The 24242-nt window shown below is 41.6% G+C and overlaps 1 protein-coding gene across 1 annotated transcript in view; it reads left to right on the forward strand.

Moving 5' to 3' along the window:
* The window catches only part of RYR3 (ryanodine receptor 3), a 593263-nt gene that overhangs the window by 504058 nt on the left and 64963 nt on the right, over positions 1-24242 (forward strand). Inside the window, exons 79-91 of the mRNA XM_084844796.1 lie at positions 810-878; positions 1874-1973; positions 3365-3444; positions 3957-4033; positions 7551-7624; positions 7859-7876; positions 8346-8426; positions 8909-8997; positions 11559-11687; positions 13004-13108; positions 16966-17047; positions 17362-18686; positions 21603-21661. Of these exons, the coding sequence (XP_084700922.1) occupies positions 810-878; positions 1874-1973; positions 3365-3444; positions 3957-4033; positions 7551-7624; positions 7859-7876; positions 8346-8426; positions 8909-8997; positions 11559-11687; positions 13004-13108; positions 16966-17047; positions 17362-18686; positions 21603-21661 (2288 nt within the window). The remainder of the gene's footprint in view (positions 1-809; positions 879-1873; positions 1974-3364; positions 3445-3956; positions 4034-7550; positions 7625-7858; positions 7877-8345; positions 8427-8908; positions 8998-11558; positions 11688-13003; positions 13109-16965; positions 17048-17361; positions 18687-21602; positions 21662-24242) is intronic.

The raw sequence follows: 24242 nt of genomic DNA on the forward strand, positions 1-24242 counted from the left end.
TAGCAGCTCCACTCTCTGCTGTTTCCCATTCATAAATTGGGTGGGGAAGGAGGAAACCACCACCCCCCACAGGAGGGCAGCAAGCCCCATTGAAGTAAATCACCATTCTGATGGGGAGGAATAGCGCTGTGGTGCTTTTATGTGTGAGCATGGCAGGCTAGCTAGTCTCATTGAAGTAAATTGCCATTCTGAGGGGGAGGCATAGCAGTCTGATGAATGGGCAAGGCAGGGTAGTTATAGAATTGGCATTACTTCCTCTCTGTTTCATAAGAGCCGGGGAAGCTAGGGGTGGGAAACAAGCCTCTCTCATTCGCTGAGCAGCTCGTCTCAGGTTGATGATGTTCAGCTCTCCTCTCAGACCCCACCCACCCACCCACCCTCGACGTTTCAAGCCCTGTGCGACTGTGCGACTGGAAAAACTTTTTTTTTTTTTTTGGTGCTGCGTACTCCACTTTTCTTGCTTGGTGCATCCCTGATGGACCAAAGCCGATTTCATGAAAATCCGGATAACACCTCAATAGACTTCTCATTCTGTTATTGTGTAGATCCAGCCAGAGAGAGAGGGAGAAATGAATAGGCTTAATGTTATGTGTTTTGTTATGAGTTTCTATGCATAATTATGTATGAATTGACTGAGTGCTATGCTTGTATAAAAATAAAAACAGTCTTTCAGAAATATCCAGGTCTCTGCTTGTAGGTTGTGATTTAAAAGTTTCTTTTACTTCCTTTCTGCTTATTCATTATAACCAAATGAAAGTAAAACCACAGTTTAATTCAAACTGAGCCTTTTTTCTTTCTCATGGGGGAAGAGCTGTCAGAGTGGTGAAGATGATGATGAAGAGGAAGAAGAAGAAGAAGAAAAGGAGAAAACATTTGAGGTGGGTTTTTTTTAAGTATAATTCTTTAACCTCAGAATTTACAAAACTAGAGCAATATTTTATCCCAGCAAACTAGAGATGATGCAGCAATAATAGCTACCTTGAGACAAGTTACAAATTTTATGTAAACGCTCTCTGAAAAGTGTTCATCCAATTACATACGTTATGATTACATTTTCAGTTATTGCAAACAGTGCTTTGGGTTTTTATTCCAACATTTTTTTCCTCATTATTCATATCACATTTTCTCCTTCACCTCATTTTTTTCCTGCCTTTTGTTTGATACACCTGGAAAAGCTGCTTATTATTCTTTTTAAATTCAAATAGTTTCTCTTAAAGCATTTATTCCATGCAGTTTATTACTCCAGTTCTGAGTGAAACCTTCTTATAGAAAATTGTTATGGAAATCTATTATAAAAAATTAACACCTATCAGATGTTGCTGTACTAGGGTGATGATTAGTCTAGTTCACAGCTGTTTTAGTCCTGTTGACTCTGAGCTTTTCTAGACAAGGCTGTTAACCTGCTGTATCTACTTTCGGTTTCATCGCAGAATTCAGATTGGATCTCTACACAAAGAGCTTTTCCTTTCCTGCCTTTCTGTTTCTGCTACATAACCTCTAGGTGGTGTTGTGGTACAGCAGAATAACGCAATTACCCTAGTGGAGACTTGCACTTTTTTCAAGATGAAAAAAATACTACATTTTTCCCGCTCCAAAAACACACACGAAGGTGTTCTTAAAAAACAGAAGTGAACCTGGAGGATCACAATGTTGTCTAAAGCACTCATAAACCACTATGAGTGAGGAATGATGAGCATACAATGAAAGCGTTTTGTAGAAAAGCTCTGTGACTTAATGGAGTTGTAGATGAATCTCTGAAACAGTCAGCTTATTATTATTTTTTAAATCTCACTCAGCTTTTGGCTACTAAAAGCAGTTACCATTATATGTTAAGGAAACACAAATATTTATATATCTGTATTTACACACTCAGGAAAAAGAAATGGAAAAGCAGAAAACACTTTATCAGCAGTCTCGACTCCATGAACGTGGAGCTGCTGAGATGGTATTACAGATGATTAGTGCCAGTAAAGGTAATGTTCTGTAAAAAATGAAGGATTGATAGATACTAATTCATTTGCTTCTTTGGCTGTATATATTACATTCTGTCTCAAAGGCACAGAAAAGTTGAAAATCGCTTGTTAAACAGACTAAAAAAAAAATGAAGTACAAAATATGTTCTTCTTTATGGCCTCTGTTCGGTCAGTTGTATGGATTCTGTGCCTGCACAGAGCTCCACTGGGGAAACTTCTGAAGCTAAAGCTAGAGTTTTGGCAGGTGCTCCGCCTTGACCATCCGTGCATATGTTGAAGGAAGCTGGTTCCTGCCTTCCCACTCAGTTCTTTTTCAACTGCCACGGTGGTGGCACCTCAAGGAACTTCACTGTGTGTAGCTAGAAAAAAGCAAAAGCAAAACCCCAAAACACCCCAATACTTAAAAAACTTTAATTATTTTATTCTGTCTCTTCTGTGTACTTAACATTTATAATTTGTATTTATTTTCTTTGCGGGGTGGGGTGGGGAATTAATTTAATTTAACACATCTTTGACGTTACTTTTGCCCTTCATGAGCCTATGGCTCAGAAGGTGCCTTTCTTTCAAATGTGTTCCTGTGGGAGCAAACTTTCACTGATGGATTGCCACTGTTCATGTCTTCTTTGCCTTGGAGAGGGAGAAGTGCACAAGTACAAGGTTTGCTGTGGCACTCCTGTCAGAATAACCCATGGTTTACTGCGATGACTGAATGCAGCCGCTCCAATTAAGTTAACAAAATAACCAAAAAAATATTCTTAGAACGTTTGGCAATTCAAGCAATCAACTGTCAAACTACAAATATAAACAAATAGTGCCAATCTAGCATGCAGCCTAAAAGTTATCACAGGATTGTGTGTATACTTGGGAAACTTGGGAAAATTAGAAAGGAGCTTAGGATATGGAGTAAAGTGATGCTACTTAGAAATATCAATTACTAGACTATAATTTAGGGCACAATCCTATGGCTATGACCGTAAGCCTCCGAACCTGAAGGCTTATGGTCCTCCTGCCTGTATTTTTGCTAGATGGGCTTCCCCGCTAGACAGGTCTCAGAGGGGGAGGGAAGGAGGCTGGAGAGGGCTCAGGATAGCTCATATTTTGGCCCTTCCAGTCTCCTCCGCTCCCTGCCCACCGAAACGCCCCCTTCCCTCATCCTCCAAGGTTGAGTTCCCTCAGAGAGCAGCTGGTGTGTGTTTTTCACACCAGCTGTGCAGGGGAGGGGTCAAAGCTCTGATTCCCGGCTCTGAGAATGGAGCACTATCTCTGACCTTGGATCTGGGAATCTGAACTGTCCTATAGCCCCTCAGATGCTGTCTAGAGTCCATAGGACCATTCCCTCCTTTACTATATTCTTTTGACTATAATTTAATTACTATATTCTTGATTGACAGGTGAAATGGGCCCCATGGTAGTTGAAACCTTGAAACTTGGTATTGCTGTTCTAAATGGAGGTAACTCAGTTGTTCAACAGGTAACGATATTTTATGAGTTTTTTTTTCTTTGTATGCATATTATTTTGACAATGTTATTTTATTGTTAGAAGCATTGATAAGTTGAGAATTACTGCTAAAAAAATCATGGCTATTTTAGAAGAATGAGGGCAGTATCCAAGTGGACACAAGCACTAACCTAATTACTAGTGTAATGGAGCTCTAGTGTAATTCCAGTGGCATTAACTAGCATGACAGGATTCCCGAGAAAACCCATTGTACCAGCTAACACTATCCGCATAGCGTTAGAGGTCCCTTATGCTAGCACCAAGTAATTTATGCTAGTGCTTGTATCAACTTGGATACTGCCCTGAATAAATGTGTATAGGTAAATTGGTTCTTTCAGCATGTGTCAAGGTAGTAAGTAACTCTACACATTCTTAAAAAAAAAACAAAAAACAGAACAACAACCCCAAATGTATTCTTGGCCAGTTTTGTCACAAAAAGCTCTAGCCAATTTTAACACATGTTTTCTTCAACCTGTCTTTTTCAGAAAATGTTGGATTACCTGAAGGAGAAAAAAGATGCTGGATTTTTTCAGTCGCTCTCTGGCTTAATGCAATCATGCAGGTAAGTACACAAACTATGGTGTTATACTTTAAATGTGCTCATTTGCAAGTACCAGTCGAACATGTAATCTTTCCAACTCAAAACTATGTCAGTATAACTAGAATGTAGATGCCAGTCTGAAAAATGGATCTAGCCAGTTCTAGTCAGCAGCCATTTCTGCAATTTATCCCCATTGTGATCAAAGGAATTGCTGATGGCTGTATCCAGGAATACTCTAGTTCCACATAACCCCACACCTGGAGATGGCTGGGAGTATTGTGCAGAGAAAAACTTGTCCAGCTTTTTATCTGCTAACCAGTCCTAAACTTACAGTTGATTGCTTAAATTGCCACATGTGCTAAGAATAATTGTAGAATGGCATTTTAAAATACTTTGTTAACTTTGGGCTCATCTACACCAGGCTTTTACTCCTGTTCTGCTCCGCCCCCAAGTCGATCATCTGCCCCTCCCCATAGCTAATGTGGCATTTCTTGCCCTAGAGTTTTAGAACTCCTTTTGTGGTGAGTTTTCTAGTCACAGCAGCTTCAGTGCAGTTTGGGAGTCCATGTGACCTCAAATGGCTTCAGCGCGGACTGATTTGTGGAAGAGAATTGTTGCATGGGGCGGGGGCTTATGTCTACCCAGAAGTAACTCATTGCCTTGGGAATGGGAGTCGGCCCTGCTGCTTTGAAAGGATGCTGTTTCGACCCTGTGCTCAATCCCTGCCTACCCCTTTAAATATTCACTGGGTGGAGCTGCTTTGAAAGGATGTTGTTTCGACCCTGTGCTCAATCGGGGGGGGGGGGGCAGAGACCAATTCTCCTTGCTTCCCCACACGTACCCATTTGATGATGTCCAGTTCTTCTTTGTGGTCTCTGTGTATCACACATATGGGCTCTGCGCCTGTGTGGAGCCTCAATTCAGGAAAAAACATCTATAGCTACAGTGTTTTAGGTGGGAACCCTCCCCACTATCTACTGCACATGGCCCTAAAGGTTCCCACGTATTCCCTCAGTTCTCTTTTGACCGCCATAACAGAAACCTTGTAGGGAAGCTTCTCGTGTGATCAGTTTGTGTGGTTGTTGTATTCGGCATTTTATTCTCTCTTGTTGTTGATTTTTTCTTTCCTTTTATCATTATTTCTCTCTCATTGTTTGAATTTTATTTCTTTTGTTTACTACGATCTTCTGATCGCCCGTGAGGGCATTTTTATTTATTTAAAACATTTGTATCCCACCCTATATCATTAAGATCTCAAGGCGGCATACAGATAAAATCAATTTAGGGCACAATCCTATGGGGATAGGCGGCTGCCTCCGACCTCAGAGGTGACTGCCTATCCAATGGAGGGCAGGAGAAGCATGGAGGGGATCATTCCCTCCACACTTCTCCTGCCCTCCATTTGCAGCTAGACAATCAATTTCAGCTGTCTAGCTGCGGGAAGGTCAAGTGGGGGAGGAGGCTGCCAGGCAACACATAGGATGTGTCGTACCAGCATTTCCTCCTTCCCTGCCCCAGAATGCCCTCCAGAATGCCCCATTTTGGCCACTCTGCACTCCTCTTCCAAGCACGGAGTGCGGGGCCATTCTGCACTGCCTCCAAGGCAGCGCAGAAGGGGGGAAGGTCGGTTCTCCGGGAACTGACCTCAGAGCATGGGCTCCGAGGTCAATTCCCAGAAAACCACATATCCTATGGCCATCTAGCCACTGACTAGCGCCCATAGGATTGCTCCCTTAAACAGTATAAAACAATAAATAATTTAAACAGCTAAAAACATATTAAACCATTAAGCAAGTTAATACCAATTTAAAAATCTAAAACAATAAAACAATTAAAACAGTGAGCTTCTTTAGGGAATTTAGCCCTCTTTGGTAAAATGCCATGTTTTTAGTTAGGGCCAAAATGAAACCAATGTCTGTGCCAATCTAGCCTCCAAGGGGAGGGCATTCCACAACCAGGATGCCACAGCAGAGAAGGCCCTCTCTCATGTCCCACCACAGTGTATGTATCATACCGGTGGGATGCAGAGGAGTGCTCCTCCAACAGATCGCAGTACTTAGGCAGGCATATATAGGAAGAGGCGCTCCCTCAAATATCAAGGAAGCTCCCTCAGGGCCTCCTTTAGGAAATGTGTGCAGTGCGGGAGTAAACTACCTCCATCATAGAATCATAGAATAGTAGGGTTGAAAGGGGCCTACAAGGCCATCGAGTCCAACCCCCTGCTCAATGCAGGAATCATTGGAGGTGATGAGGGTAGCAGTGGAGGGGAGCGGGCAGAGCTAGCATGCTCATTCCCCTCTCCTTCCTCACATGTAGAGACTACATATTTTCTAAATGCCTGAAGAGGGCTATAGTAATAATTGAAAGGATGGCTTCATTTGCATTCATGGCGGAGATGTTCTATCAAATCTATTGGATAAATATGCTGCAGATCGTTATAAAAATAAATAGAAGGTCTTACTGCATATTTTGTGTATTCATGACTGTATTCTTGTGTCTTATGACCTAGGTTGAAAAACAAAATAAACTAAAAAAATCTGAATTTTCAAGACCTGTAACAATTTCATTGAGGCACACTAACACTTACTCAATACGTTGTAATTCCAAGTAAATAAGTGTTAGTATAGTAAATTAATAGCTGAAAAGATTTTGGGTTTTGCAAGACTATTATGTTTTCAGCAAATGGTAGAAATTGAAAATTGAAGAGCTGTCAATTGAAATTGCGATTTGTGGAAGAGAAAAAGAAAGTTTAGGATGGATCCAGACTTAGTTGGAGCAGACATATCGAAATAAATTATTTCAACTATTGAAATAAATTATTTCTACTCTAAGTATGACTAAAGGTGCAAGATGGCCATAGGATAGGTCAGTTCCCTGAGAACTGGCTTCCACCCCCTCCAGAGCTGCCTTGTAGGCAGTGCAGATCCGCCCCACGCTCCGCGCTCCTAAGTGGAGCATGAGGCAGCAAAAGCAGGGCATTCTGGATGTGTGCCAGGGCGGGGTGGGTGGAAGCCTGTTCCAACGCTTCCTATGTGTTGTCTGGTGTCTGCCCTCCCACTCCAACTTCCTGTGAATGCAGGGCAGCTGAAGCGTGGAGCGGACAATTCCCTCCGTGCTGCTCCTGCCCTGCATTGGATAGGTGGTTGCCTCCAAATTTGGAGGTGGCCAACTATCCTGATAGGATTGCACCATAAGTCTGGATCCAGCACATTCTGCATTCTGAAAGTGTTTTAGGTTAACTTTCATCTCAAGATATTTACATATCACTTGTACTGATATCAACAGAAGGAATATTGTAAAGCAGACTTGAATTTAGGAGGGAACATTAACGCTTTAGGGTTCAGTGAGATGTTTGCCACTGACTTCAGTGGAGCTAAGGTTTCATTTTTCAAATTTTTAAACCTTTACAACTCATTTTTTACTGTTGGGATGTGTTTGTTTATTATAACTGTATGCCAGCAGTTCAGGGTGTCTGTTGCTATTAGATACAGCAATCCTTTCTCAATTGTCTTTTTGTTTTGTTTTGTTTTGTTAAAAGTGTTCTTGACTTGAATGCCTTTGAGAGGCAAAATAAAGCAGAAGGCCTTGGGATGGTTACAGAAGAAGGAACACGTAAGTATAGTACATTCAGTACTTCTAATTCACATAAGGTTTACATTTTTTTTCTTTTTAACACCAAAATGGTCCAGCCTTTTAAGGGTTTCTTTATTGATAGTCTCATTAAAATAACATGGTATTAAGCTATAATGTTTTATTTTAGTTTCCAAGAGAAACTTTAAACAAAAGATATAATGTAACTTATAACTTGCTTATCCTATATTCTTATTATTTTTCTTTGATCCACAGTCATCGTACGTGAGCGTGGTATGTTTGGGTTTACAGCTTTTGATGCTATTGTGTGTTGCAAATACAGAAAGAAATCTTCTTTAATTGCATCTTTCCAGACATCTTTTAGGTTTAGTTTCATGATCTGCAGCCGGTTGCGTGTTGAGCTTGGAGAAACAATTTGATGCTTAATTAAAGAAGTGTCTTTCATATTTAAGGCATGGTTTGATAAAGACTAACCATTTCCAATTAGATCTTTAGTCCTGTAGTTTTGATCATGAATGCTTTGGAGTGCTAAATATTTTGGCTTTGCTTTTTCTGTTCCATAGTTTGTTTTTATCATTCTCTCCAATACATTTATTTTTAAAAATTACTGTAAATCAGCTTACAGTATTTGCTTTTTTATTAAAATCACTTAGTATGAAGGATGCTGTTGGAAGACTATTTGTTCTGCATGTTTTAAAAAGGAACGATGATTGCGTAATTCATTGTACTGTATATTTTCAAGGTGAGAAAGTACTACAGAATGATGAGTTTACTAAAGATCTGTTTAGATTTTTACAACTGCTGTGTGAAGGTCATAACAATGGTAAGTGGGCTGTAATAAGTTTTCAGTAATTTACTGTTTCATTTAAATGCTTCTTTGGAGGGAAAAATCAATTCAATATTTTTCTATTTAAATTGATTTTCAGTTCTTTCGCAGGAAGAATTAATTAGTTTCACAGAATTCTCAAAAACATTTTTAACATGTAGTAGCTATTTCTAGCTAGAAACTGAGTTGCCATTTTATAAATGCTTAAGATGCTTATAATAATTGACAAAATAAGCTATGCAAGAGGTTGTGCAAATACTATTTCTTACAGCTCTTGCTTAAGAAATATTGCCATTTGTCATATTATTAAGCACGCTACTGTGGTGGCATCCATTGGCTACTATTATAAAGATAACATTCCCTTCAAAATAATAGAACAATTCATATTTTTCATTTTCTAGATGTACACACATATGAAAATAATTGTGAATATTTTGTATTTTCCATTTACTGATCTCTTAAATTATTTTACATTTCAGATTTTCAGAACTACCTACGCACTCAGATGGGCAATACCACAACAGTGAATATTATTATTAGCACGGTTGATTATCTCTTGCGTCTTCAGGTAAGATGCAGAGTATTTTTTTATTATTCCATTCCATTACTTCACCTCCTACTTTGAGAAGTTTCCACACTGTTATAGACTTTTGGCTTTTATCACTGTTAGTGGTTTTATTCCCCTCTCTTCTTAGAGCTTCTGTGACACTGTGTACTGTTATGTCTCCCACCTACCTTTTGTGGGTTTAATTATGTTGATTGTTCAACTATATTTTACTTACTTTATTATATGCAACATGGCAGCCTGTTTGAACAGAAACTGCAGCATCCACATTTGAAAAACAGTTCTCGGTGGAAGGAATAGAATCATAGAATCAAAAATCATAGAATAGTAGGGTTGGAAGGGGCCTACAAGGCCATCGAGTCCAACCCCCTGCTCAATGCAGGAATCCAAGTCAGAGCATCCCTGACAGATGGCTGTCCAGCCTCATCTTGAATGCCTCCAGTGTGGGAGAGCCCGCTACCTCCCTAGGTAATTGGTTCCACTGTCGTATTGCTCTAACAGTCAGGAAGTTTTTCCTGATGTTCAGCCGGAATCTGGCTTCCTGTAACTTGAGCCTATCATTCTGTGTCCTGCACTCTGGGATGACAGAGAAGAGATCCTGGCCTTCCTCTCTGTGACAACCTTTCAAGTACTTGAAGAGCGCTATCATATCTCCCCTCAGTCTTCTCTTCTCAAAGCTAAACATGCCCAGTTCTTTCAGTCTCTCTTCACAGGGCTTTGTTTCCAGTCCCCTGATCAACTTTGTTGCCCTCCTCTGAACCCTCTCCAGCTTGTCTGCATCCTTCTTCAAGTGTGGTGCCCAGAACTGGACACAGTACTCCAGATGAGGCCTAACCAGTGCTGAGTAGAGGGGAACTAGTACTGCCCGGGATTTGGAAGCTATGCTTCTATTAATGCAGCCCAAAAGAGCATTGGCCTTTTTTGCAGCCACATCACATGGTTGGCTCATATTCAGCTTGTGATCTATAACAATTCCAAGATCCTTCTCGCTTGTAGTGTTGTTGAGCCACATATCCCCCATCTTGTAACTGTGCATTGGGTTTCTTTTTCCTAGGTGCAGAACTTGGCATTTATCCCTATTAAATGTCATTCTGTTGTTTTCTGCCTAGTGCTCCAGTCTATCAAGATCACTTTGAATTTTGTTTCTGTCTTCCAAAGTATTAGCTATCCCGCCCAATTTTGTGTCATCTGCAAATTTGATCAGCATTTGATCACCACAGAACAGCACTGAATACATCAGTGATTGATGATTCTGCCCATCCACAAGTGGAGACCAGAAGTATAGAGGCTTCAAACTGTCATTTGAGTTACTCCCTCTGGGTTTTTTGTCCTGCATCCACCTATGAAGCAGGCCTATTTGAATCTCTCTGGGTCTGGAGGCTTAGTGAGTGCAAAAATAAATGTAAAAATACTACTTTTCTTTTGTGCTTGTGGTGGGTGTAAGGAGAAATAAGGAAACCAATAAAACTGAACTGGGTGAATAAACAAGCTGCAGTTTTATTAATCAAACTTCCATCTGGTTTAGCATATAAGAGCAAGGACATAAGTGTTACATTATCCAGCCCAACGCCATGGAGGCAAGTTGCACACCAGCCCAAGTCAGCTGGGCAAAATTGAAAAATAGCAAACAATCCTTTAGGGTTAATGAGCATTGAGGAGCCTCTGAACTGTTGCTGTCATTTTTGAGCAAATCTCAAAAGTGAGGAGAGTTTTAGTCTAGCACTAAAAAGCTAATGATGTCACCACAAGGCAAATACGTCTGGAAAGGGAGATCTACAATCAGGGTGCCACCACAGAACAGCCCTATTGCTTGTAGCCATCCTCCTAACTTCTGGAAGATACCTGATCCACTCAGCAGAGGGTCTACTAACTAACAAATTAGCCCCTTCAGTGAGGGATTAAGAACTTCATCACTATAGTGGTACATCTACAGTTGCAAGGGCTTCTCTTAAATCCCTACTTAAACATCCTTCTTGTTTCATTATCTTACACTTGATTTCTGTGGGACATTCAGACCATTCTAGACTGCCTACAAGAACATGGCTTCCTAATCAACTTTCAGAACAGTTTGCATTGCCTTTCTCACTGGATTGCTCACCTTCGGGTAATAATTACGACTGCCAGGAGGTTAGGTTCTCTTTCTCCCAAGCCTTTGATAAATTGTACGGATCTGCTTATTATTTACTCACTGTTTACTACTACTGTTCTGTATATTTTTAAATTTGGAGTGTGTTGTTTGCAGCTGCTTTTAATGCATATTGTTGTATTGTTTAACATAAATTATAAGCCGTCTTGAAGGCTGATCTTAGTGGAAAGAAAGAATAGCAGTTAAGATACTTTATAGTACTATAAAATGGATGAAATAATACAATGTATTATAATTTCATTTTCATATATATTTACTTATAAAATCTGAGCATTTGCCCTTTGGCTAATGGCATTTCATATTCAAAGACCATCTATCCTATATAAAAATGCCATCCACTGTCTAAACTTTCCTTATGTGATACAGTTTGATTAGTACTTCAAAAAATAGAGAAAAAACAGCTATTATTTATTCTTAGGAATCAATCAGTGACTTCTATTGGTACTACTCTGGAAAAGATATAATTGATGAATCTGGACAACGTAACTTCTCTAAAGCACTGGCTGTGACCAAGCAGATTTTTAATTCACTTACTGAATATATCCAAGTAAGTGACACTTGTTTCTCTATGTTGTATACTTTGTGTACATGAATGCGTATGTGCAAGAGATGCATGGATTCTGAAGTCAACAGGTCAGCACTGACTGCTTTCAGTAGAATTTCATCATCACCACCAGCTGTAGATGTGGTCAAGGGGGGTGATATTTGCAGAACCAGTGCAGGATGCTAACTATTCTTCTTCCACAGTAGTGCATGAGGGGTGTGGATGAGGGGAAGGAAGAAGGAAGGAAAACTTAAGATTTTACATTGCTTCTGGGTCCCCTTGCAGGAATACTGTCCTTAGATCACAGGTGTAGGAAGAATCAATCCTTGCTGCCCAGTTATAATGAAAACAGCCACTTCTGGAATGATCAATCCAACCGCTATACACGGGGCTTACATTCAGAAAGGTTAGGGTTTTCCTGCTAGTGCATCCCTTCAACACGTTTCCTGCCTGATGGTTTCTGTCACCTGATTATGCTGTTTATCATCACCAGTAATGCAGCTGGGGCTAGACCTCAGGGCTGAGGTCCAAGGTCTCACAAAATGACCATCCAGAGAGTGGTAGGTGATAGGGGCAGTGGCAGACAGGCCCAGCATCCGCATGCTGGGGCCCACCAGGGTTGACGTTGGTCACAGCAGCATCCTTTCTCATTTTATTTTTTAAAAACTACAGTCAGGAGGCAGCCAGCTGGGCAGGTGCATGGTTACAGATGCTCATTTTATTATTTTTAATAATATACATTATCCTTTTCTACAACAAAATGGTGCTTATTACCAATTACATTTGTTAATCATCAGGGCAACAGAACCAAACACCATTTTGTTTCTGAAGTCATGATGGTGCTATGATTTAAATGACTTTAAAATATGGAACTGTGCATGCTCAGAGTATTTTTTTAATGCTGATTCATAAACAAGTTTTTAAAAGCTCTTAATGTATCAGGAATGTAGAAGCACTTGTAAAGCATGGAATAGTAAGTGTGTGTGGAGGGGACGGAAATGTTAATTGTGTGCTTCACAACTGAAGTAGTACACATGGTGATCTAAAGTGGGGCATCCATAAGACCATTAAATCCAGGTTCTAAAATTACCTAGCTGTACCACTGATCTTCAGACCTTGCCACACTTGCATCCCCCTTCATTTTGTCCAACACAAAATTCTTTGAATAGAAAATATTTCTTTTTAGTTTAGAATACACAGTTGTGTAATGAGCAACTCTTTATGACAGCATGTGCATTTAATGAAATTCCTGTTTATCTTTTGGATTACTAGAATAGATGTTTGAAATTTAAATTTAAAGCATTTCCCTTTAATTTCAGGGTCCTTGTATTGGAAACCAGCAGAGCCTGGCTCACAGTAGACTATGGGATGCAGTTGTTGGCTTTCTTCATGTTTTTGCTAACATGCAAATGAAACTTTCGCAGGTAAATTTTATGTGGCATCTTTGCACAATATATTTTATGAATGTAAAATAGAGTAAGAAATACATTGAGAGCATAAATATATGGCATGACCTGTGTAATAAATTACATCAGTTAGGGAGCAATCCTATTGGGATAGGCAGGCGCCTCTGAACTCGGAGGCGACTGCCTGTCCAATGCAAGGCGGGCAGAGAGCAGAGGGGATCTTAGAATCATAGAATAGTAGGGTTGGAAGGGGCCTACCACACCATCGAGTCCAACCCCCTGCTTAATGCAAGAATCCAAGTCAGAGCGTCCCTGACAAATGGCTGTCCAGCCTCGTCTTGAAGGCCTCCAGTGTGGGAGAGCCCACCACCTCCCCAGGTAATTGGTTCCATTGTCATATTGCTCTGACAGTCAGGAAGTTTTTCCTGATGTTCAGCCGAAATTCGGCTGCCTGTCACTTGAGCCCATTATTCCATGTACTGCTCTCTGGGATGATCAAGAAGAGATCCTGGCCTTCCCCTCTGTGACAATCTTTCAAGTATTTGAAGAGCTCCCCTCGGTCTTCTCAATAGTTGAGAATATCTCATATCTATATATAATATATCTATATATATTATAGATAGATAGATAGATAGATAGATAGATAGATAGATAGATAGATCATATCTATATATAATATATCATATCTCCCCTTGGTCTTCTCAAGGCTAAACATGTCCAGTTCTTTCAGTCTCTCCTCATAGGGATTTGTTTCCAGTCCGCCGATCATCTTCTTTGCCCTCCTCTGAACTCTCCTCTGAACCCTCCTCTGAACACATTCTTCCCAGCCTTTGTGAGGTGCAACCCGTCCCTTGCCAACAGCCCATCTTCCAGGAAGTATAGCTCGTGGTCCCAGAATCCAAGTCTCTCACGCTGGCACCACCTTCGTAGCCAGTCATTCACCTGGAGTATTTTTCTTTTCCTTTCTATCCTTCTTCTAACTACTGGAAGGATGGATGAGAAAACTATCTGGGCCCCAAAGTTCTTGAATTTCCTTCCCAAAGCTTCAAAGTCTGACGTGATTTCTTTGTAGCTCTGTTTGGCGGTATCATTTGTTCCCACATGGATGAGAAGAAAGAGATGCCTGTCAGTGGGCTTTATCTTCTCCTCTGCGTTCTGGCTGCCCTGCATTCATGGACTTCAGAGCTGGGGGGGAGGCCGGACGATGCATAGGAAGCATCGTACTGGCACTTCTGCACTTCCCAGCCCTCCCTGCCCTTGGGAACGCCCCTTATTGCCCCGCTTTGCACTGGTCTTCCGAGTGTGGAGGCTGGGGACGATCCGTGCCACCTATGAGGCAGCAGGGCAGGGAGGCAGTTTTCTGAGAACCAACCTTGGAGTGCGGGCTCCAGGTTTAGTTCATGAAAACCGAACAATCCTATGGCTGTCTGGCTGCTGTCTAGGGGCCATTGGATTGCGCTCTTAGTTACAGATATTCAGTTAACAAAAAACGTTTTGGTTTAGCATGTTGTATTAAGGGCTTTCCATGTTCACTTCACCTCCAAAATGCCAGGAAATTATAGCTATGTCCTTAACAGTCATGTTGTTTAGGCTATATGGATATAGTATGGTATCCTATGCTGTGATTAGTTCTAGTTTCATCACTACCTTAGAGCAGGATGGCTGTCAGAGGCAGAGTGGTGGACTAAGTCCCAGATATGTCTGTTCACTGGAATAGACACCTGGAGTCTATGCAACTGAAGCTACCTTTCCACATTACAAGTACTCAGTTAGAAACCGATACCATCCACATAGAATGACAGAATTGGAAGGGACTCACCCAGGTCCATTAAAAATCCATTGGAACCTAGGCCTCTGAGTCAGGCCCACAGGCTTACAAAAGCTGTTGCGTAGACTCATGGCTGAAAGCACTTGGAGAAGGAAGCATCAGCATGTATGTATGTGCGTGCGTGTGTAAAAGAGACACACGAAGGGATGCACAATGGAGAGGGTTGGAGCAGAGATGAAGGAGGGGTGACTGAAATAGAAACTAGAATGGGGGAAGCCAAACAAGCTAGGCAGCAAGAGAAGATGCAGCGGGGAGTGGAGAAGCAGGAGATAGGATAGGATAGGATAGGATAGGATAGGATAGGATAGGATAGGATAGAGGAGAGATGACAGAGGCCAAAATGAAAAGAAGAGATGAAAGGGGTGAGGGCAGGGCAGGGAGAAGAGCCAAACAAAAAAGTGAAGACAGGGCAGGAACAGAGGTGAAGAGAGGGGGAAATAGCAGGACAATTGACAGAGCAGAGAAGAGGGTGGGAAAGGAGAGGTGCAAAATGGGAGGCACAGCAGGGAGAGAGGACGAGGGCTGGCACATGGGGGAGGGAAACAAGAGTCCTAGAAATGTAGGGTTGTGTGGGGCCCTAAACTCATTAAAAAACTCACAGAGTATTTTGTTATGGGTCCTCACTTGTCAAATAGGGATACTGAGATTTCTATAAAGTTATATGTACCTTCACATGTATATGTCCACTGAAGGCAGACAGAAGCAAGCCACAACCATTTTTGTACCCATAGGACCAGTCATTACCAGCTAGCTACCCACATTGGCCTTGTCATATCCTTTCTTCCTTAATTTCTTCCTTAACCTTCTTAATTATTCCCCTTTCATCTGCATGTACTATACAATATATTTGCCTCAGAGGACAGGCATCAGCAATCTTTTGGGGCCCATGGGCACATCTGGCAATTTGAGAAACTGTCCTGGTCACCACCACCTTAGTGGCTGGGTGCACTACAGAGGAAAGTATTACCCTGCAGCCACCCACCATCTTCATAGGATATTGACATTATTTTGATATATGTCCTATAAAGTGCTGAAGTGTAACTACATAATTATGATGACAGAAAATATGTTTTTCGTATGAATGTGTCTTGATAGCCACAATCTCAATTACAGTTTATTCAGAAGGACCTTGATCCATGGGTGCAGTGGGACTCATGAGAACTGGTGGGCTCCACAGCGGCTGTGCCTGCTGATTGTAGGATTGCTGGGGGCAGGGAGGGCTGTAATACTGCTGGATGCAGGGAAGGGTGCAAAATTGGTATGTATGTCGGTCATTCCTCAGTGGATCAGGCCTAAGAGTTTAATGTCTACATCATAAAAAGCTGCAGTCATTTGCACACTTTTCTTCACAATCTCTCCTTCAGAGCTCAGTAGAATTAGGCACTAGGCACAATATCACCCATGTGTAGATATCCTTCTTATTACCCCACTTATTTATTCCCATGTCAACGTTTCTTTTCATCTGAGGGAAGGGTACTGCTTAAAAACACCAAGAAGCCTGATATTTTAAGAAATGGCTTGGATTCAGAATAGCTCTTCCACATATGGAAGGGCTCCTTCCATTCACAGAAGGGATGGAATCCAGTAGAGATTTCCACTCACTGAAAGGAGAGGAGAGGGAGTTTTTCTGACTCCTCCTTCCCCTTACAGCCTCCTGCACCACTTTCTACACTTTTCTGGAGGGTCCTACAAGCTTCTGGAGCAGCTTTTCAGAGGACGTAGCTTTTCAAAGGGAAGGAGGAATCAGCAAAAATAATATCCGCACTGTCGATGATCAGGAGCTTCCATCTGCTCATCAGTTCTCTGGATCCAGTCTAACAAATCATTGTGATCTTTCTATATTCATTCTAAGTGTCCTTTTGGGAGGGACCATAGCTTAGTGATGGACCACATGCTTTATTTATTATTTAAAGAATAATTCCTACCCCGACTTTTGGCTCCCAAACTGGCTTTTCTTGCAGACCATTGCAAGTTTGTGGATGTGGATTGTGACTATTGTCCTTGTTTAGTGTTGTTTTTTTTAATGTTTCTTCTGTTTGTACTCTAGGATTCCAGTCAGATTGAATTGCTGAAAGAGCTACTAGATCTTTTGAAGGATATGGTGGTGATGCTCTTGTCACTACTTGAAGGTTGAACCTTTTTCTTGCTTCCATTGCTATGGAATTCAAACATCATCAAACATAATTGTATATATGTAAAAATTATATTTAATGTAATGCATATTAAGCCCACTACAATAATTCTACTTGATAATTTTAAATAAGAGACAAAAATCAAGATGTATAATAATGTTGAACAATGGTATTAAACCAAAATCACATTTAAAAATAAATCATAAGCCTGAAGACAAATTCTCATCATTCCTAAAGATGAGTATAGAATAATCATATTTTCAATGTCTGTACAAATGAACTAAATAACAATGTTTCAACTTACAATACAGGTAATGTTGTAAATGGCACAATTGGAAAACAGATGGTGGACACTCTGGTTGAATCATCTAGCAATGTTGAAATGATTTTGAAGTTCTTTGACATGTTTCTCAAGTTGAAAGATCTAACAAGCTCAGAAGCCTTCAAAGAATATGACCCAGAAAGTAAAGGCATTATCTCAAAGAAGGAATTCCAGAAAGCCATGGAAGGTCAGAAGCAATACACACCATCAGAGATTGAGTTTCTCCTGTCCTGTGCAGAAACTGATGAAAATGACATGTTTAACTATGTTGATTTTGTTGAAAGATTTCACGAGCCAGCCAAAGATATTGGATTTAATGTGGCAGTACTCTTAACAAACCTTTCCGAGCACATGCCAAATGATTCTCGACTTCAGACTTTATTAGATCCAGCAGAAAGTGTCCTTAACTATTTTGAACCTTATTTGGGGCGCATTGAGATAATGGGTGGTGCCAAGAAGATAGAACGGGTTTATTTTGAGATCAGTGAATCCAGTAGGACACAGTGGGAAAAGCCACAAGTGAAAGAATCAAAAAGGCAGTTTATTTTTGATGTTGTAAATGAGGGTGGAGAACAAGAGAAAATGGAGCTTTTTGTAAACTTCTGCGAGGATACAATTTTTGAAATGCAGTTGGCATCTCAGATCTCTGAATCAGACACAGTTGACAGACTTGAGGAGGAAGAAGAGGATGAGCCCTGCTATGTGAGGGAAGTTGGAGAAGATGAGAAAGAAGAACAATCCCTTGAATCAGCTTCAGCTTTTGCAATGGCATGTGTTGCAGTGAAGAAAAATGTTGCCGCCATTTTAAAAATGATTAGACTGAAAAATCTAAGGAAACAGTACAGAAAAGTGAGAAAGATGACTGTAAAAGAATTGGTGAAAGTGTCTTTTTTCTTTTTCTGGATGCTATTTGTAGGATTCTTCCAAACGTTTCTCACTATAGTGTGGGGTATCTTTCAGATTCTTTGGAGTACTGTGTTCGGGGGTGGCCTAGTGGAAGGAGCCAAAAATATAAGAGTTACCAAAATTCTAGGAGACATGCCTGATCCGACACAGTTTGGAATCCATGATGATGTCCTTGAAACGGAGAAAGTTGAAGTTACAGAACATGGCATTACAGCTGAAATTGTGCAGTTTGTAAAAAATGAAAAGGGAGAAACTGACATCTTGTCAGATATTTTTGGCATTCATACGCAGAAAGAAAGTGGATCAAAACATAGTCATGATGTTGGCCTAGGGGACATTGCTGATATTGTTGGATCAGAAACTTCTCCTCCTTTAGAAAGTGCAGTTGGCAAGAAGAAAAAAGCACAGGTAGATAAATTTACTGTGTAACATAATACATTTTTATTCTGCTTCTTTATTTATTGATTGACAGTGAGAATACCAGGGACTGTATTAAACTGTATATTCATGCTTGTGATATAAGATATTTTGGTACAGCAAGCTGGTTTAAAGACCATTCTAAAGACTATGTTGAACCATATTTTAGAAGCCTGTAAAATCCATTACATAGAACAGTGGTCTCCAAACTTTTTTGATCACGCATCCCTATCAGTAAAACATTTTGAGAATGCACTCCCAATATATTCATATTTATAAATAAATAATATACATGTACTGTACTAATAGATTATATACATTATAAAACATACACAAAAAATTAAAATTAAAAAAGGATGAGATAAAGATGAAATAAACAAGATTTTTAAAATAATTTATTTTATTTGTTAACGGTATAAAACCTTTTTGCTCTCATTAAAAAATATTATTATCAATATTTTTAGTGAGAGCGATGTGATTGAAGATGCTTCATTATTTTTGAAAATCTTCGTTTACCACTTTGTGATACAGCGATTCGAAGGTCTGGTTCTAAGTTCAGTTTATTTCGATACTTGGTTTTAATGGCTGTCATAGCTGAAAAAGACACCTCACAAAGCTATGTAGATCCAAATGGAAGAAGTACATCGTTGGCTGCACTTACTAAATCATGACACTCATTTTTCAATCTGGTCCACCAATTATGCAAAGGTTTCTGTTGGAATTCAGCTAGTAAACTTCTACCTTCCCTGATGTCAATCAGTTGTTCTAATCTAAGTGGAAGGTGTTGCATTTTTATATTTTTAACAAATAGCTTCAAAGCCCACTGAAACTCTTTGTTTGGAAGATTTTTAAAGAGGTTTGAAAATTCCTTTTCCAAATTTTTAAAATGTGCAGATACGAGAGTTTTTATAGGTGACACACTTACATCATTTCAGCAATAAAATCACATACCGATGGAAACATTTCCAAACATCCATTTTCAAAATGCTCTCTTCACAGCACAAGTTTTTTTCCGAAAAGCAGCTAGTTTCTCACTCATTGTTAAAATGTCACCTTTACCTTGAAGGGACAGATTGTGTGTTTATTTTTTCAAAAATATCTGCTAGATAGCATACTATGGACATCACAGAACAGGTCAGCGAATGTGGAACAAATTTGCTCTCCTTTAGCAGGGTGGCAGCTGCTGCAGTTCCACAGCCAAGCAAGCAACTGTGCCTTCCTGTGCTGTGCCTGGCAGAGAATGGCGCAGTTGCTCTCGGTGGCAGAGGCAGGATAGGACTGGAGCCGAGAGAGAAATGCCGTGGAGCTTCCCTCTCGGCTCCCATCCCATCCTGCTGCCTCTGCCGCCGCCACCATCATTGCACACAATGGCAGCTCATCAGGGCAGCGGGAGGCTGCTCAGTTATCAGGTGGCTCATGCACCCCGATGGATCATCCTGCACAGCCCACTTTGGATCCAGATCAACACATGCGTAATTGGGCTGGTGGATGGTGACTTCTCTGCTACCAGCAGCCACCAGCCCAGCCCTCAGAAATTAGGGATGTCAGAGAATTTTGCCACGAATCTCAGGGAGGCCGAATGCCAGTGCATTTGGCCCCCCGAAATTGGTGGCGAAACGGTCTGCCACCCCCCGCCCCCCCGGGACAGGACTTACCTTGGGCAAATCCTCCTGGTGGCGGCGGCGCGGCAGCGGCGGCCGGTCTTCCGACCGGCTGCCGCCACCGCCATTTCCAGTAAAAAAAACCCACAACAAAAACAGTGATATGCTACGTACAGATTTACGTAGCCTATCATGGCTAGATTTTTTAAAAATACCGTGATAGGCTACGTAAATGTTTACGTAGCCTATCACAGCTGAGTAAAAAAAAAAAGCGCGTACGCAAATGGCGGCGCCCATGGGTGCCGCCATTTGCGTTCCTTATTTTGGCACGTCTAGTCTACGTAAACATTTACGTAGACTACGGCGAAAATAAGGGGAATGCAAATAGCGTAGCGTCTATGCTATTTGCGTTCCCCTTATTTTCGCCGTAGTCTACGTAAATGTTTACGTAGACTAGACGTGCCAAAATAAGGAACGCAAATGGCGGCGCCCATGGGCGCCACCATTTGCATACGTGCTTTTTTTTCTTTTTTTTTTACTCAGCCGTGATAGGCTATGTAAACATTTACGTAGCCTATCACGGCTAACTGCAGGGACGGAAACGGCGGCGGCTACGGCCGCTGCGATTTGCAGGCCTGGCCGGCCAGGATTCGGGGGGGGAGGGACAGAGCGCCTCCCCCCCGGCCAGAATTTCGGGGGGAGGGACGGAGCGCCTCCCCCCCACCGTGAATCAAATTTCGTTAAAGGTAAGTGACTTTCATACATCCCTATCAGAAATGCTTCTCTGTGGGTCAGGGAATGCTACAAAATGGTTTGGGCTGCTTACTCAGAAGTAAATCCCACAAAATTGAAGGGGGCTTATGCCCAAGTAAGTGTGCATAAGATTGCAGCCGTAATTTGTGTTTTGTCTATTAATTTTATTAACATTGCTGGATGTGTTTATATAATCTTAATTGCTTTTGTAAGATGCATTTGAAGGCTTTCAAGTGGGAAAATGATACCTTCTTTAAATAAATAAAGTCTGGCCAAGCAGAAGGTTTATCCTTTCCAACATATTACTATTTCACACACAGCTGGAATGGGGCTCAAAACTTCTCTAAGGCTGAAACACGGTTTGGGTATATTGTAATTTACTGCTAGTATGGTTAGATTATTACATTAGTAGATTATTCATTACTAATATTATATTATTATAAACTTTCAGTTGATGAGGATATTTGTAATCATTTGGCACTTTTGAAATATATGTTTTATATCAAATTAAATTATATCAAATTAAAATCAATGCACTTTAAATGTTTTTTAGATACCTGAAATTGCAAAGGATGATGAATCAGAAACAAGGACAGAATCTGAGAAAGCTGAGTAAGCTATATTTCACTATATGTTCTTGGAATCAGTGGTGGCTGGTGTCCACTGGGTCTGGTGGGGTGGATCTAAGGGGTCAGCAGAGGTGGGGCAGCAGTCTTTTGAATCCCCAGCAATCCATGCCACTGAAAGGGGAGACAAGGCACATCAACTCTAAATACACACACACCAGAGACCCCTGGTAAGCCCTCCCACTTACATTGCTCCGGCCTGCTGCCACCCAGCCGCCCAAATCTCTCCCTTACCAGGCACACAGGAGATTTTTTTCCTTCTTAAAAACCATTTGTGAAGCTGTGTAGGTAGCCACCATCTTGTGAGCAAGAAAAAAAGATAGAAGGATCTGTTCTGCTCTCCACAGGCACTGCCTCTTCTTCTTTATGGTCTCTGTGCATCACACATATAGGCTCTGTACCTGTGTGGAGCCTTGTTTTGGGAAGCTTCTGTTGCTGAGGAAGTTTTGGCGGGGACCCCTCCCCCACTGTCCCAGTGCGCATGTCCCTAGCAGGTTCCCGCTTATTCCCTCAGTTCTCTTTTGACTGCCGTTGTGTGTGCCTCATACTGAAAGCTTTCTTATCGTTTCACTGCTTCAAAGCAGATTTTGACAAAAAGCTGAGGTTTCTTTCTTACTATAAAGTATTTATCTCTGTCTCCTTATATTTTAGTTTAATTTGTTCACAGCTTTCGCGATCGCCCCCATGGGCATATGGCCCTAAGAGCCCCCTTTCGAAAGTGTACCCAACTGCTGGGCCTAACTGCCGCCCTCATACGGCCACTCTGTCTGCCTGTTCTGCCTTGGTGAAGGGCATGTCATTGAGGCCTGACCTCATTGTAAAGCCTTCTCGAAGCAAGCGAGAAGAAACAGATCAGACCAGCGAAAAGCCACTCTTTGGAAAAGGGTGCCGGAATCGGTAAAGGAGCCAAAAGATATGGCAAACCCACCAGTTTTGCCCTCACACAACCCGCCTGCTGCACAGGAGCCTGCTCCAGTGTTGGGGTCATCATCCCCTCAGCACCATACTCCACTGAATACACAAGATCGCTCCACTCCAGGCCGATCTTTGGCATTTACACAGGCAAAAAGACTTAACATAAAAAGCAAAAGTCTCTAAGCAGGCCTGTCTGTCTTCTTCACACTCAAAAAAAAAGAGACTTCTAATGTGTATATTCTTCCTCGTGGTCTCTGTGCATCACACATATGGGCTCTGTGCCTGTGCGGAGCTCGTATCAGGAAACTTCTAAAGCTGAGGAGTCTTAAGCAGGAAGCTTTCCCCCACCATCCCAGTGCACATATCCCTAGCGGGTTCCTGCCTCTTCCCTAAGTTCTCTTTCGACCGCCATTGCATGTGCCTCATGGGAACTTCTCTCTGTTTGTTGCTTTTCTGAAGAAAAAACTGGGGTTTTATTCTATATTTGCCTCTTACTATCGTATTTCTATCCATTTCTATGTTTTTTCTTCGTTTTCTTTGTTCCTTTTTTGCAACTGCCATCATGAGCATATGGCCCGCTAGGCGCCTTTCAAAAAGTGCACCCGTTGTTGGCCAAAGTTACCTCATGAAGACAGACATAATCTGTGCCTGTTCTGCCTGGGAGAAGGGCACATTGTGGAAATTTTCCAACATTGCAACAGTTCTCAAAGCAGACAAGGAAAAATAGCTCTGATCGGCTGAAAGCTGCATTGTGGAAGAGAGCATTAGAGTCCATCAAGGGCCCTAAGCAAATGGTGGAAACCGTTGTTTCACCACAGCCAGTGGTTTTAGAGCCTGTAGCGTTGGAATCATATCCTCTCAACGTTGTGCTTCACCAGGCACCCAAGTCCCCCCGTTACCAAGTTGGTCTTTGGCATTGACACTCACTTTCAAAGAAGGCAAAAGGTTCTTAAAAATCTACCCTTTCATCTCCTGAACATAAGAAATGAAAGAAGACCACCAGAAAGGCTAATGATGATACTGAGGACCCAGTGAAGGGCTCACATGCCGCTTCTTCAGTCCCTTGAGTCACTCACTGTCTACTCCACCACCAGGGATGCCAATTCGAGACGAGCCTCTTGCCTCCATCCTGACAACACCTCGGGATCAACAACCAGTGATACCGATGCCATCTGTACCAGCGCCTGTACCCATGCTGCCACTTCTATCGTCACCAATACCAAGGGTGCCCATCCCACAAAGGGAGCTCCTCCTTCAAATGTCTACATCAGACAGTGAGATCAGAGAGCCGTTACCTCTAGGGCCACCACCTTGTCTACCATGGCCCAGAGATGACTATTATGATCCCAGATGGGATAAGCATCAATGATTGCCAGAGTCTGTGTACTCCATAGTATCATCTCATAGAACTTATACATCTGTTCAAGGAGACCATCATTGATACCGGGTGCATTCCAGGTCCCTACACTCTGATTGGGGAAAGCATCCTTCTCACCATAGACATGTCAGGCCAATGCAATGGTCTGAATACAATGAAAGCCCTGTAGGGCACTCTCGCCATTTGCCTGAGCACCCGGTCTGGGAAGAAAGTCGACCCCAAACCCAGCTGTCAGCTACTATCTCAAAGCTACCAGATCAACCAGTTCCGCCAG

Source organism: Heloderma suspectum, chromosome 1, assembly GCF_057233095.1.
Source record: "Heloderma suspectum isolate Gila_16-S chromosome 1, 16-S_ref, whole genome shotgun sequence".
Classification (NCBI taxonomy): Eukaryota; Metazoa; Chordata; class Lepidosauria; order Squamata; family Helodermatidae; genus Heloderma; species Heloderma suspectum.